Genomic DNA, 13,682 nt, shown 5'->3' on the forward strand with positions numbered 1-13,682 from the left:
GAAGGGAAGACAGACCGGAGGCTGTCCTTGGATCCTTACAAGTGTGTGCCAGGGCACGCATGCTCCTGCATCACACACAGACATTTATGAATGTGCGTTTGTGCACGCACACAGACACAAACACACAGACACACACACACACAGACACACACACAGACACACACACACACACACACACACACACACACACTAAAAAGAACAAACATAAAAAAGGTCCACCAAAGGAAGGTTTTGTTTACTTCAACCACAGTTGGTCTGGGGAAAATTAGCATAGGAATCTAGGCAATACAGGGTCTAGATAATCAAGGTCTCTGGGAAACGCTGCTGTACTATAAGTGTGTACACCACCTTAGGGGCTGACTGCATTTTTTTTTTAAAGAGCCGCAGTTTGTCTTATGGTATTTTGCTAGCCTAGAAGTGTTAACTCGCTCCATATAGGTGGGGAATAGACTTTTTAAAGAAAGTGGCCTGCTTATTATTTTAGGTGACAGCCACATCTTACTCAATAAAGAACTTTGAAAGAATAAACAAATCAATTGAGATTTGCACTGAAAATTAGTTTGCATGGTCTGAATCAAATCCAATAATATCAGGCTGACAAACTGTGAATGTTAGCTCTCAACGGAGGTGTGTGAAGTTTTGCTCATTCGCACCCCATATTACAAAATACACTTTATTAATTGGATATTAATTGGATAAACCTCACCAAAACTCCCAAAATGGAGCAAGCACAATTATGTGGCAGCATGAGAGGAGGTTGGGCGCAAGAGCAACCTGTTTACCGTTTTACCTGCATGTATGCATGTGTGCTGTGTGCAAGCGCAGTGTCCACAGAGGCCAGAGGAGGGCCTTGAACCCCTGAACTGGAGTAGCATTTGGTTGTGAGGTGCCATGTGAATGATGGGAATTGAACCCATGTCCTCTGGAAGAGCAGCCAGTGCTCTTTTCTGCTGAGCCATCTCTCTATGGCCCTGAGAAGCATGTGTTTTTTTGTTTCAAATGACAGTTGGTCTGCCATCCGGGAAGGATTTGTCATTTTAACTTAATAGCGAGGTGCCGGCAGAGAGGGGAGTAACAGGAGCAGATCCGATCCTTAGAGAACTGTCGTGGGGAATAGAGATGCTGTGTTTCTTTCCTAATGTTCATCAGGGCATCAAAAGATGTCAGCACAACAGAATAAGAGAAAATTGTGACAGTTCCTCATTTCTTGTGGGCCTGTAGATACTTACTCTTACTTAAGAATCCTGGGAAGCATCTTGGGCCAAGTTATAATCAGCAGACACTCCTGTGAAGCCTGTTAGCATCAGGAGCTATAGCTGCAGTACTGTTAAGAGTGTGGCATGCTTGGGGCTGAGTGAAACTTCGAGAGGTGGATCTAGTGGGATCCTTTGGCCACTGCAGGTGTACCCTGGAAGGGGATTATGGGACACCTGTGCACACCCCCTTGTCTTCCCTCGGCCTGGTTCTCTAGCTGTGATGTACATGGAATTATTTTATGTGCTTCTAAGAATCACTGTGTGCTGTCATGGGCCCAAGGCAAAGGGGTCATGCTCTGAAACTATGAACCCAAATAAACCTTTTCTCTTTATAAGATGATTCATCTCAGGTATTTGCTATAGTAATAGGAAATAAGGAAGACAGAGGGAGAAGGGAGACTCCAGGAGAGATTATGTTACACTGATAGCCAGAGAAAGAACTGCATTCATTCTTATATCATGTTTATTCATACATAGAGACATTAGAAGTAGCATTAAGTCAACTGAAATTTTGAAGAAAATAAGAGCAAATTAAGTCACTTTGTCATAAAAAGGTCTTATAAAAATAATTGATTTCTTGGAGGTAGTTTATTAAGTTCACTAAAGGGAGAAGAGACTTGGGAAAGAGCTACATTTGTGCCTCTTCAGTTCTTTTAATTACAGAAGAACAGAGACCCAAGCGAGCACTATTAGGACTTGATACATTTGAGCTTTTTCTTTAAGATATAATTAACTAATCTTTAATATAAAAAGACACTTTTCATTAGTGAGAAATCTACTGAGGTCATAAAAGAACAAAATGTCAGTGTCCTTGCTTTGAACTAGAATGGAATGTCTCTACTTGTAAAATGTACCCTCCTTCAAAGACAGGCTGTTATTGTCTTGGTGAAGTACATGTCCTTTATCAGTCCTTGTGCAAGTTGGAAATAAAATGATTAGAGATAGTCTTGGAGAAGAAAAACAAACAATTATTATGCTTCTACATTAAATTGGAAATCTTCAGAGTTATTGGACCAAATCAGTAACTAAATGTCATAGGCAATGACAAGAGAGATCTCATTTTCTGGCTGTCACATTTTAGGGGAGTTGAGAACTGTGGTTGTCAGTGAATCAGCAACAAAGAAAAACTGTCTGTGTTTTGCAGTAAGTGGCTGGGAGCGGCTAGACCATGGGTTCTAGAGAGCCAGGGAAGCGATGACTAAGTCAATGTGGTGGCCCTTGGGTACCAGGAAGGATCGAACTCATGGGCAGGGCACTTTTCTATTATGTTTGGACCCCTTTTCAAGCTTCTGAGAAAATCCCTTCATCTTTGGCAAAATGAACATGCTTTAAGTCAGGTGGCTAACTGGGAAGACATTCAAGCTTTCCCAGGGTTGTTCTGGTCTCTGACCCTTGGGATTTGATAGCACTGCTGTCTTTGAAGGGTTAGTTGAGGTCAAGTGCTTCCTATTCAAGTGGCTCTCCATCTGGACAGGACTGCTTTCTTTCTAGAAAGTCCTTGTGGCGTAGCACATCAACAGGGTTGCTTCTGAACAATAAAGTAAAAGGCCAAAAGGCGACTCCATACCACACTAATGTCTAAGGGTTATGCCTGGTGCCTTTTGACTCATACTCATGGCTGTTCAAGATTCAATCGTTTAGCATTTCCTGAAGTCAAATACTTAAGTCTTAGGTTAGGTTCTGTTATGTCTCCACCAGTGATACTAGAAAACAGCATGGCACTTTAGGGAAGAGACACTTCCTTTGGGAGGGCAGGAATGGGCTGATGGGGCCTGCAGGAGAGTGGTTGTAGACCCAAACCTTTATTCCTGGTGGGGCTTGCTTCTCATTGGCACATTACTGGTGTAAACTTTTAATGCTAATTGTTATGATTAATTGCCAATACTTACAAATAGGGAGATCTGATAGGAGTAGGGATTTGTAATTTCTCTTGATTTTTTTGGAGCTGGATCATGGCTGCCTGTTGCCTGGGCCACCATGTTTCTGACAACTCCCTGAGGCCTCTTACAAATACCAAATTTATTCATGTACTCACTAAGTAAGGAAGTCATAGCCAACAGTCATTTTCAATCAGAGCCTCCATTTCCCTTCTAAATGCCCATTCTTGGTAGCAGGACTTGAGGATTCTGTAATCCAGATGGATTGCGACAGCTTCCATACTGTAATGGGTATATCTTGCCTTGAAGCCTAGACGGCCATGGGGCATGCATATCACTGGAGTCTTATACAGGGGCCTGGTGTCCATACGTATAGACACCATCTTGGAAAAGGGGACAGCCCTGGGTATGTCCCTGCCCCTGCTTGTGTAGGTATAGCTGGTTTATACTCATCAAGATAGACAGCTTACTGGATGGGTGACATGTTCACAAAGGGAAAGGGAACACACTTACATGGACAAAGTCTAGACCAAGACCATGACTGTGCCCACCACTGTACTGTCAATGGGCTCCCCTTCCTTAACATTGGGCCAAGCATTATATTCTCCTTGGGTTTAGGAGAAAGATGATAGTGTGGAGACTGGATGTTTTGATTAAGCCATAAAACCTTCTTGCGTATCCATTCTCAATTCACAAGTTAAGGAGTTCCTCAGGGACACCTTACTCTCAAGCAAACAGTGGGCATCCAAACAGTGTGTCATTAGGTTCAACATTTCCAAGCTGAGCTATCAAACACTTAAATATTTATACTTTCAGCAGAGTAATTAAAGCCATTCTCCCAATATCCCCGGGGGGGGGGGTGGGAAACAACCAAATGCTGGAGCTAGTAGCATGGATAAGACGGCTCTCAAAACTAGTTCAAGGTACAAGATTTGTGCCTGTGATTCCCAGGCAACAGACACTCGAGGTTTACTGCATCATTTGCTCTTTAACTCAGCGATTTCTCACTTTTGATGACCAGGCTTAAAGTTGAAAAAAAAATTGCCTTTCTACTATTAGTGTACAAGTGTTTCTTAGAATTTAATATTTGGAGAGGGCTTTGTGTTATTTTAGTCTTTGCCCAGTGCTATTAACTGATCTGCATGCCATCCTGTCTGTCTGGGTTCTTATTCTGATGCATCAGTTTGGAAACCAGTAGTGTCTCTGCCTGAGCCAAGGCCAGGACAAGATGGAAGGGTTTGCTCTGTTTGGTTGGACAGTTCCCAGTTCTCTGTGCTTCAAACTGCACTGTGGTGAGCTAACGTACCAACAATTTCTCTTCTACGTCTGTGGTTCTGATTGTGCACTTCTTGTCAGCTCTGGACTGTCTCACCCTTGCCCCTCCCACTGCCTTGCTTACCAGAGCAGAATAACGCAGCACTACTTAAAACGACATCTCCCCTGTCCCATCCATCCTGAATTGGCCCTCATCGCTTTGACGGAATGACAGCTATAAAGAAGTTTTTTTTTTTTTCCTATGCCTTGTAGATTTCTTCTTTCTTCTACCCTATTCTTTTTTTTTTTTTTTTTTTTTTTTTTTTTTTTTTTTTTGGTGTTTATTTTACTCTCAAAGTATCCTGTCTTGAATTTAATCATTCTCGGTACAGATGGAACTTTCAAGGAGGCTGGATGAACACAGAGTCTCTCCTAGCATGAGCAATCTGTAGGAGAACGTTATCAAAAATTAAATGCACCCCAAATGCAATCAGAAGCCTGGCAGAGTGAACTTGGTAAGAACCGCAGCAAAGAGAGCACTTTGCAGAAGTCACGGGACCTGCAAACTGCAAGAGGAACCTTTGTGCAGCATTTGGCCTAAGCGCCATGAGCTTGGATTGATTAGAACAAAATTTAATTTGCAGTCATCAGCTTGTGGCAAGGAGAGCATGAAATTATGTTGGTGTACTGGATTTGCACTTTGTAGTATATTTCCTCATAAATCAGTTATCTTTCTAATTTATCTTCAGGTTACAGTACATAGGTACATCAAACTTTTTTTTGGTTTGTTTTGTGAAGAATCGCTCTGTAGGGAGAGAGGCGGCTAAACGTTAACCAAGCAAGCACTGTCTCCATCCTGGCCACTCACTCGAGGAAAAGGCTTAATTCAAGGTATTTTATTTCTTTGGGTCAAGTGGTACACCGAGGATTTTGGAAGACAAATGGCACAGAGGAGCAAAACCTCCATCCAGTGCGAGATATATAGTGGTCTCTGCTGCAGAAGGCTCATCTGATTCGCCCTTCGAAATGACTGCCCTTGCTTAAAGTCTAGTCTCTAGGGGACTCAGAAAGAAAAAGATATTTAGTCCAAGCCGTAAATCTTATACCTTTGATTCTCCTGCAGTCTGTGACTAGCAGGTGGCCTTTTTAAAAGTTCCAAAGTTATATATGAACACATTCGGGAGAATTTGGGAGTGACATAAATCAGCTCTCTGAGGTCTCTGAGGGAGTGAGGGTAGTGCCTTAAAGTAGAATCTGGAGCGGAAAATAGCATCAGAATGAAGACTAGCACCAGAGTGAGTCCACGTTGGCACCGACAGTAACTTACCGTGGACCATTAGGCCATCTATTAACCCTTGGGTCTCAGTTTCCTCATCTATAATGCAAAGAGCTCACGTGGCCAAGGTTACTCCTAATTTTAGAACTGAGTGTCTGCCGGAGGGTATTCACGTGGCTGGGGAGACAGGTCGGCGAGCTTTTGGGGCAGAGGGTGAAAGGGGAACATGGCTGGCATTTCTGCGATTCACAAGCCAAAGCCTTCAGGGCTTCTCAAGGAAAAACCATCTACAATGCTAACATTATTTAGTGTTCAGTTATAAAGACAGTATGGTGATTGTAACAGTCATACCCTCGGGAACACAGTCCTCCAGTGGGACTTAGTAGTGGAGAGAAGCAAATGAGATAAAATTATGAATATATGGGCTGGCTTTTCAATATACATCTTTGGTGGGTTCTTTTTGAAGCCAAGAAAAATGGCTGTAAAGAGAAGAATTACTTGTAGTTTATCTGTTTCACGAGCCTGGCTCTATATGAATTGTTTCCTCAGGGTGAGAGCTGTATGTCCACATTCGGGGTGGTAGGAGTAATGTCACCTCTATCAGGCTCGCCAGCGAAAGCTAATTTTCTACCCCACTTTCCTTATTACAGTACAAAAGTGCTGGAGCTCTTTGTTTGTAAACACAATGAGAAACATTTTCAAAAGGCATACTTTTTCGTTATTATAATGCTTTGCTCATAGCAAGCACATATCACAGAGCACATAGCACACACATCTTGAATCAGCCCAGGCTTTGCTAGGAAATTTTAATGACTACATTTAAAATGTAGGCCTCAGAGACTGGATTGCCAAACTGCATGTGGAAACATCGTTCCGCGGAGAACGTGCGGCTTGTTTCTGTCCCTGTACGACACAGAAACCAGTTTTTAGTTTGTTTCTAGCTTCCCACTTATCTCTCCGAAGCATCCCACTGCCCCAGCCCCAGGTTCTGGCTACCCTCCGCAGTACATACCTCCACATAGCACCTTTCTTCTCACAGTGAGGTTAACCTGCCCGTTGCGGGCCGCATGGTGCATGAGGTCGATGACGTAGCGGTGGGTCTTGCCAGCCACCGGGATCCCATCCACGTAGACAAGCTCATCTCCTGGGTGCAGGCGGCCGTCTCTGTCAGCGGAGCCCATGGCAATGACGGCTCCGATCAAAATCTAGAGAGAACATTCACACACATATATACAGGGGCGCGCTCTTGAGAGGTGAGAGGAGAGAGGCTGGAAGGGCACCCCGTGACAGGGACTGTTCCCCACTGTCTACCACTTAAGGCTGCATTTCCATGGTGTCCCATAGGGGGCACTTGCTTGCTGCCTCATATGTTGTGGGCCTTAAGGGAAATTATAACTCAAAATATGCTGATGGTAGTCGGTTACCACAGGGGCTCTCTGCATTGGGATAATGCAGAGACTGACTCCCGGCTCCAGTGCTTAACTGTGCAGACTTGAATAAGGTTCCTTAAGCTTTGCAAGCCTCTCTCTCTTCATCTACAAAATGGGATGATTATAGGACCCAGTTTAGAGGGCTGCTGGGAGAAGCCAAGGAAAAACTGGGAAGGAAGCGTTCAACTTTCCTGGGACTCCTATTGTACCAATGTCAGGGGAAACCACTTGCTGCTCCCCGTCAAACTCGGACAGAGGATCACAATTTTTATTTTATTTTGTTTGCTTGCTTGCTTTGAGACATTGGAAGGGTAAAGCAAAAAGAACAAAACAAGTTTTTTTTTTTTTTTCTGGTCAACTAGCTCACTCAACTATTCCCAGCTGAACTGCCTCCAAATTTTTGTTCCATCTACTGAGAATTTCCTTAGAACATGGTCCTTGGCACAAAGAGCATTTCCAGCTCTATGTTCCCTCAAAGACTTCTATGTTAGATACAGTGCCACTGTGCCAGGAAGAGAGGTGGTACGTCTTCTGGAACATGTGTATTACTACAACACCCCAAAGAGGACCATGACGCAAAGCAGTGTATATGACTTCCGACAACCCAACAGGATCACTTGGTTTAGTGTCTATAACCAAGGCCTGCTTTTCTTTTCTATCTCAGAGGAAAGTAAATGGTACTTAGTATTTTAGTTTTGCTGTTTAACCTACAAAACAGTTTCTCCAAGTCACGCACAATGGGTCTCTCTTTTCTTTTGTCTGTGGCTGAGCTGCATGGCTCCTGAAGGCAGCGGTTTCCATCAGCCTGGTGTTACAGAGGCCTCACTGCAGGTTTTAAATCCTTATAAAGCGATTTGTTGCTCAAAAAATTGATTTCTTTCAGGCATAATAATTTCTTTCAAGTCTCAGATGTGTGTGGACTCCAGCCGGCTTGTAGAACAGCCCCAGCCTGAGCGGCGTGTCTTCAAGCTTGGGACCAGAATGGATGCTCCTGAGCTCAGTCCTAATTTCTCATGTCTGCCAACATGACAACTGGATCTGAATGCATGAGACCTCTTAGGCACAGGCAGCATTTCAGTCGGAAGGATTTCACTGCTCTATACATTGCACAGAGGAATGGCCATTTCTACAATATTGCTGCAGTCTTCTATTCCTGGAGGGTTCTAGGGTGAGAGATAGCATTGCTTCCATGATGAATAGCACTGCTCTGAGGAGCCCTTCGCTACTGCTCTCATGGGGGTGGCGTTGCACCTCCTGCCTTAGATTACCTACGGTCTTGTTCTTGCCCTTTGACCTGCCGTACCTACTTGAGGACACTTCTTGGGTACACTTCTGATAATCTCTATTTCCTTTATTGCCATGCCAAGCTGAATTTTTGAATTTCTTTCTAAAGATATTCCAGTCATTCTTCAAAAGGCTCAGCCCACTGTGGAGTGCTTCAAAGGGTTTCTAAGTGCTTTGTACAAAAGCCAGTTAAAATAAGTGTTTGTTTCTCTACTGCTGCATGAAAAGCTGTATTTAGGTAGGGTCTGCCTAAAGAAAATGCCTCAACCTTTAAATTCTCCATACCCAGGAAATGGGGAAGTTTATAACTAGTAATAAAGAAAACCGTTTATGAACCTTTTGGCTGGGTAATCACCAACTTTAAGGCAAAATTCTGTTTCTGGCTGGTAAACATTTACAGCTATGAGAGCTCATGGTTTTACCTGGGCTTTATACAAACATAAGAAAGATAATTTACACACTGGGAAAATTCCTGTTCCTCTCTTTCTGCGAGAAAAAGGCAAGGATGTACACACACTCTTGCAGCTGCATTGTTGTTGGTTTTATGTTACTCATTGAAGGACGATCCCTGGGAAACAGTGCTTTCCTGCCACAAGGCTGCGATGGGTCATATTCTCTTCATTTATTTATTTCAACAAATACTCATGGAGCACAAGGATACTATCTATCAGCCAGGAATCCACAACAAAGACATAAATAATCCTCACCTTACGGACCCACCATTCTTGTGGTGCATAAAAGATGGAAAAAGCATGCAACCTAAACAGTAATGTGAGAAGGCATGTGCAATGGGGAAGGCAGTGGGTGTGGTCCTAACCACTGGTCATGGCAGCACTAGGGTTGCTCAGAGTAGGCATCATTGAAAAGCTGTCGTTTTGAACTGTCAGAAGACAGTGATGTCTTTTTGTTAGTTCTTGGAGAATTTCATACCATGTATTTTGGCTATATTCAGTTCTTCCCCGACAACTCTTCCTAGATCACCCTCTATTCCCTACCTACCAAACTCTGTGTTCTTTCTTTCTTTCTAAACCCATCAAGTACGGTTTGTGCTGCCCAAAGACGCTGGGACGTGCACCCTCTACTGTAGCGTGGACAGTACCAGGGACTGTACCAGTGTAGACTGGAGCAAGGACTACACCATTAAAGAAAACTGGCGCTCCTTTCCCCAGCAGCTGTCAGTGGGTAGCAGCTCGTGAACTATGGGCAGCCCTCTGTTTCTGTCTCCCTTTCCCCATGACGAGCTTTGGTCCAGCTGGAACTTGCATAGCCTTTGTGCTATCATAAGCAACCATGGATTCATAGGGCTAACTGCCCTTCTGTATCTGGAAAATGCTGCCTCCTTGGAGTCATCTGCTTCCTCTGGGTTTTACAATCTTCCCCTGCCTTCTTTGTACCGATCCCTAAGCCCTGGGAGGGAAGAGGGTTGCTCTACAGACGTCCTGTTTAGAACTGTTTCCTGGTCTCGTCCTCTCTGTACCTTGACTAGTTGTGGGTTTCCGTGTTCATTGCCAGCTACTCCAAGCAGCAGCTTTCTCTATGAGAACTGAGGGAAGTAGTAATCTGTGTGTGTAAAGATGTCATTGGGAATCAGTTTAATTTTTCCTATTTGGCAAAGTGACACCTGTAGGCTCTCCTCTAGGGCAAATGACCCCTTTAGCTGCACGTTCTTGGTGGCTCTAATAGTGGTGACAGATAAGGTTTTCAACTTGTACGGCAAGCCTTACGTATGACCAGAAGGTGGCTGGTTTCATCCATGACTTTTGTGGCATTGTTGCAGCTGTAGACAAGCCTTAGAGGCTGGTTATTAGAGTTCACATGGTTCCCATGTGGAGCTGGGCATGGTCCCCATCTGGGATTGCTTTTCTTTTTGGTAGTACATGTAGACCTTCCAGAGCTATGAAAGCTAGCCAGTAGGGCTGAAGCTTCCAGATGAGTACCTGTTTGATATCTGTCTGGGCACATTTAAGTTTTGTTTTGGAGTTTCAATCTTTCAAACCTTGTTGCAAGATTTTCCATGTCCAATCTTATTAGGGCAGAGGAAGGCCTGTGATTGGTCAGGAAAGGGGAGGTGGAGCTAGGAGTTGGGGAGTGACAAGAGGTCTCAGGAGAAGGGGAGAAAACCCAAAATGGAGTCCGACGTGGTGTTATCAAAAGGTTAGAATATTTGGGTTAAGGCTTTATTATTATCAACTGGCTCTGAAATTACTGTATTGGCATCTTGGAATTGTGATTTTTAAATATACATAAATCCAATTGGCTAACTCATCAAGCTTTAAGAGTCATGCTTCTACTGAGTAATTGAGGTGAGAATTGGCAGACTGTGGGATGTGTGGACTAAGGAGATGAACTCACGGGACCTAGCCTGAGATATAACCAGACCAGCAGGACTGCCGGGGAGCTGGGGTCAAGTGGAGCAGAATCCCGCCGGCACATGGTATTGTCTCGTGTTGGTCTTTTTTAATATTTCCCACAACAAAACCTTCCTTTGCTTTTTCTTTGAAATATATATATATATATATATATATATATATATATATATATATGCATTTAATTAACACTTAATAAAAATCAACACTTAAATAAAGTCAACATTATTTGTTAGAGTTATGTAATTGTTTCTTTGTATAATAGTATGCCATTATACTGGATAATATACACTCTGCTTTTTAAAAGGTTGCTGTAGCTATTGAGCTGATGTGTATTATGCACTGGATGAGCACTGTGACCTGGTGTGAGCCCAGCATACTAGACAGGCATTGGAGGTGCCTGTCCATTAGTTAAAGCAGGCTTGCTCTATCACCAGGAGCAGCCGTCTCTGCTGATGGAGGCTGAGAGCTCACAGTGCTGAGGCTTCCAAGTCTCTTGCTACCCTCGCTTCTCAGCCTGTGGTAGCTTCATGCCTCACTAATACAGAGATAGCTCTATGTCTCTCGCTATCCAGGAAAACCTGGTTTTGAAACGTTTCGAATATAATTTGTGTGCTTGACTTCTATTCTTTCCCATTTGCTATGTTACCTGCAGGGACTGGAGGATCTATGGCTTCTCTCTTGGACCTTAGCTCACCTTACTCTTATAAGTAACTCGTGCTGGCTTCCCAGTGTGTGTGTTACAAACTGGTGGAAGCTCACGGGAACATGACTCAGGATACCTTGACCCTTTCAGATAGTTGTTCTCAAATGTTAGGGTATTTTGGTATCACCTGTGAACTAAGTTCTTCTAGACCACCCACTCTTAGAATTCTACAAGCGAGAGGTGAGGTATGAGGTTATTAATATTATCTTTGGTTGTTTTTGGGGTATGGGCTCACTAGGTAGCCCTAGATGCTGTGATATTCTCCATGTATGTCAGGCTGGCACCAAACTCACAGAAACATGCCTGTTTCTGTCCTCTGAAAGGCGGAACCAAAAGCATGTGCCTCTACAACCAGATGGAGTATGAGATTTTGTGTGTTTAGTAAGCTCCTGGGAGCCGGCGGAAGACTCTCGCTCTTAGGAGCCACACGGAGCATTTCCATTTAGTTCAATGGCCACCAGACCTATAGTCTTACTGGTCACATCCCAAGTTGGTCCCTAGCCCTCACACTGGTCACTTTCTGGGTATATCAGGGATTGCTGGTGTAGGTTCTCTTATGTATCAACTCATATCTTCCTTCTGGTCTTATTGACTGTTGATCATGCTGGCCAGAAAGCCAGCCCAGCCAATGCAGATGCCCACTCATCTCCCTCTGGCTTCAATGGACACTTCAGCCTCAGACTCTTCAGATTTCTCTTCTCCACACTCTTAGAAGAACATGCTACCCCATCTCTATTGTTCTATCCTAGAATGAAAAACTCATTGAGAAAACTTAGAGAACAGTGACCCCCATAAATGGCCAGGGTCTTTTCAATCATGCTCTCTAGAACTAAATGCTCAGTCCTAAAATCATATACATTTGAGCCATGCTAAATGGACTCAGCAGGTTGCATTTATGCATGTGTTTATATAACAATAACACGTAATGAAAAAGAGGCCTTAAACTAGAGAGGGGGCTGGGGTCTGGGTGGCATGGGAAGAGTTAGAGGAAGGAGGGGGAGGAGGAGGCAACGATGACGCAAATATGGTGCTCATATAGCAAATTCTCATTAAATAAATAAGCTCCAAAGAAACAGACCACCTTCACGATTCTGCTTTCTCTCAAGCTCTGAGGGCAAAGAACAAAACAGGGTGTGATGTGAAATAGTAACTTAGATGCAAGTGGCAGAGGCACCAGGAAGGCAGGGGAAGAGATAATGAGAAAAAGAAAGCATGACCAAACAAAAACCCCACCTCTGCTGGCCTTTAAATTCTTTTGATCCTTCCCGCACTGCCCGTCTCAAGTAAACAGAACCCCAGCAGATCTGTTCAGCAACAAAGTCCTGCAAAAACACTTCAGGTACGACTCCTGGGCCGAGGATAGGTCTGTACCATGTCTTCTTTTATTTCAGAAGGTTTTTCTCCACACAGGCTTTTCTCCAGTGTGATATTTTTCTAGATCTTTCCATTTTGATGCCTTTCTATTGCTTCTCAACTCACAGCAGGGAATCTCATTTTTGTTCCTCTCTGGCAATTTTTCATTTCTTTCTATTTCTATTGTTATTTAACTGTGAAAAGTATCTCCCTTTTAAAGAAAAAAACGCCTGTACGCTTTGCTTGAACAGGAGTCCTGCTGTTCACTGTTTGTGGAAGCCTCGTTGTCATGTTTGATGTGAACCCCCCACTGGGGTGTCGATACCATCTCATAAACATGGAGATAGAAACCTGTTCCGTGGGACCCATGAGACCCGTGGTTGATGAACGTGTCACCCTCTCCCCTCAGCCTCTGCAGCACACTAGCAATTAGGTGGTGGGTTTATACGCCATCGCTGAGCTTAGCATGAAGAAGTAGGAAGGACAGGCTGATAGGAGGTTTTTCTTGGAGTAGACTGACTCCCTGTTATTGACAGACATCCTCTGAGGTGTAACATTCTGGTTTGGAGGGCACACCAGAATGTGCGCTTTTTACCTTTTTTTGCATTAAGATGAAAGGTTTCTACTTTATGGTAGAAGTGCCAGCAGAATTGAAAACTACCGCAGGGGAATGTCTTTTTTTTTTTCTCTTGCAATCTTTTTTTATTTTTTTATTTTTATTTAACATGAGGGTGTCAGATCCACTTTAGAGATGGTTGTGAGCTACCATGTGGGTGCTGGGAATTGAACTCAGGACCTCTGGGAGAGCAGCCAGTGGTCTTAACCACTGAGTCACCTCTCCAGCCCTGGGAGTATGCTTTAAATCATTTAAATGAAGGAA

General features: G+C 43.6%; 1 protein-coding gene across 2 annotated transcripts in view; it reads right to left on the reverse strand.

Moving 5' to 3' along the window:
• Window positions 1–13,682, reverse strand: part of Magi2 (membrane associated guanylate kinase, WW and PDZ domain containing 2) — a 1,455,128-nt gene that overhangs the window by 134,272 nt on the left and 1,307,174 nt on the right. For both annotated transcript variants that reach the window (XM_052173111.1, XM_052173110.1), the window contains one exon: window positions 6,676–6,868. In XM_052173111.1, coding sequence (XP_052029071.1) covers window positions 6,676–6,868 — 193 coding nt within the window. The remainder of the gene's footprint in view (window positions 1–6,675; window positions 6,869–13,682) is intronic.

This window comes from Apodemus sylvaticus, chromosome 2 (assembly GCF_947179515.1).
Source record: "Apodemus sylvaticus chromosome 2, mApoSyl1.1, whole genome shotgun sequence".
In the NCBI taxonomy this organism is placed as follows: domain Eukaryota; kingdom Metazoa; phylum Chordata; class Mammalia; order Rodentia; family Muridae; genus Apodemus; species Apodemus sylvaticus.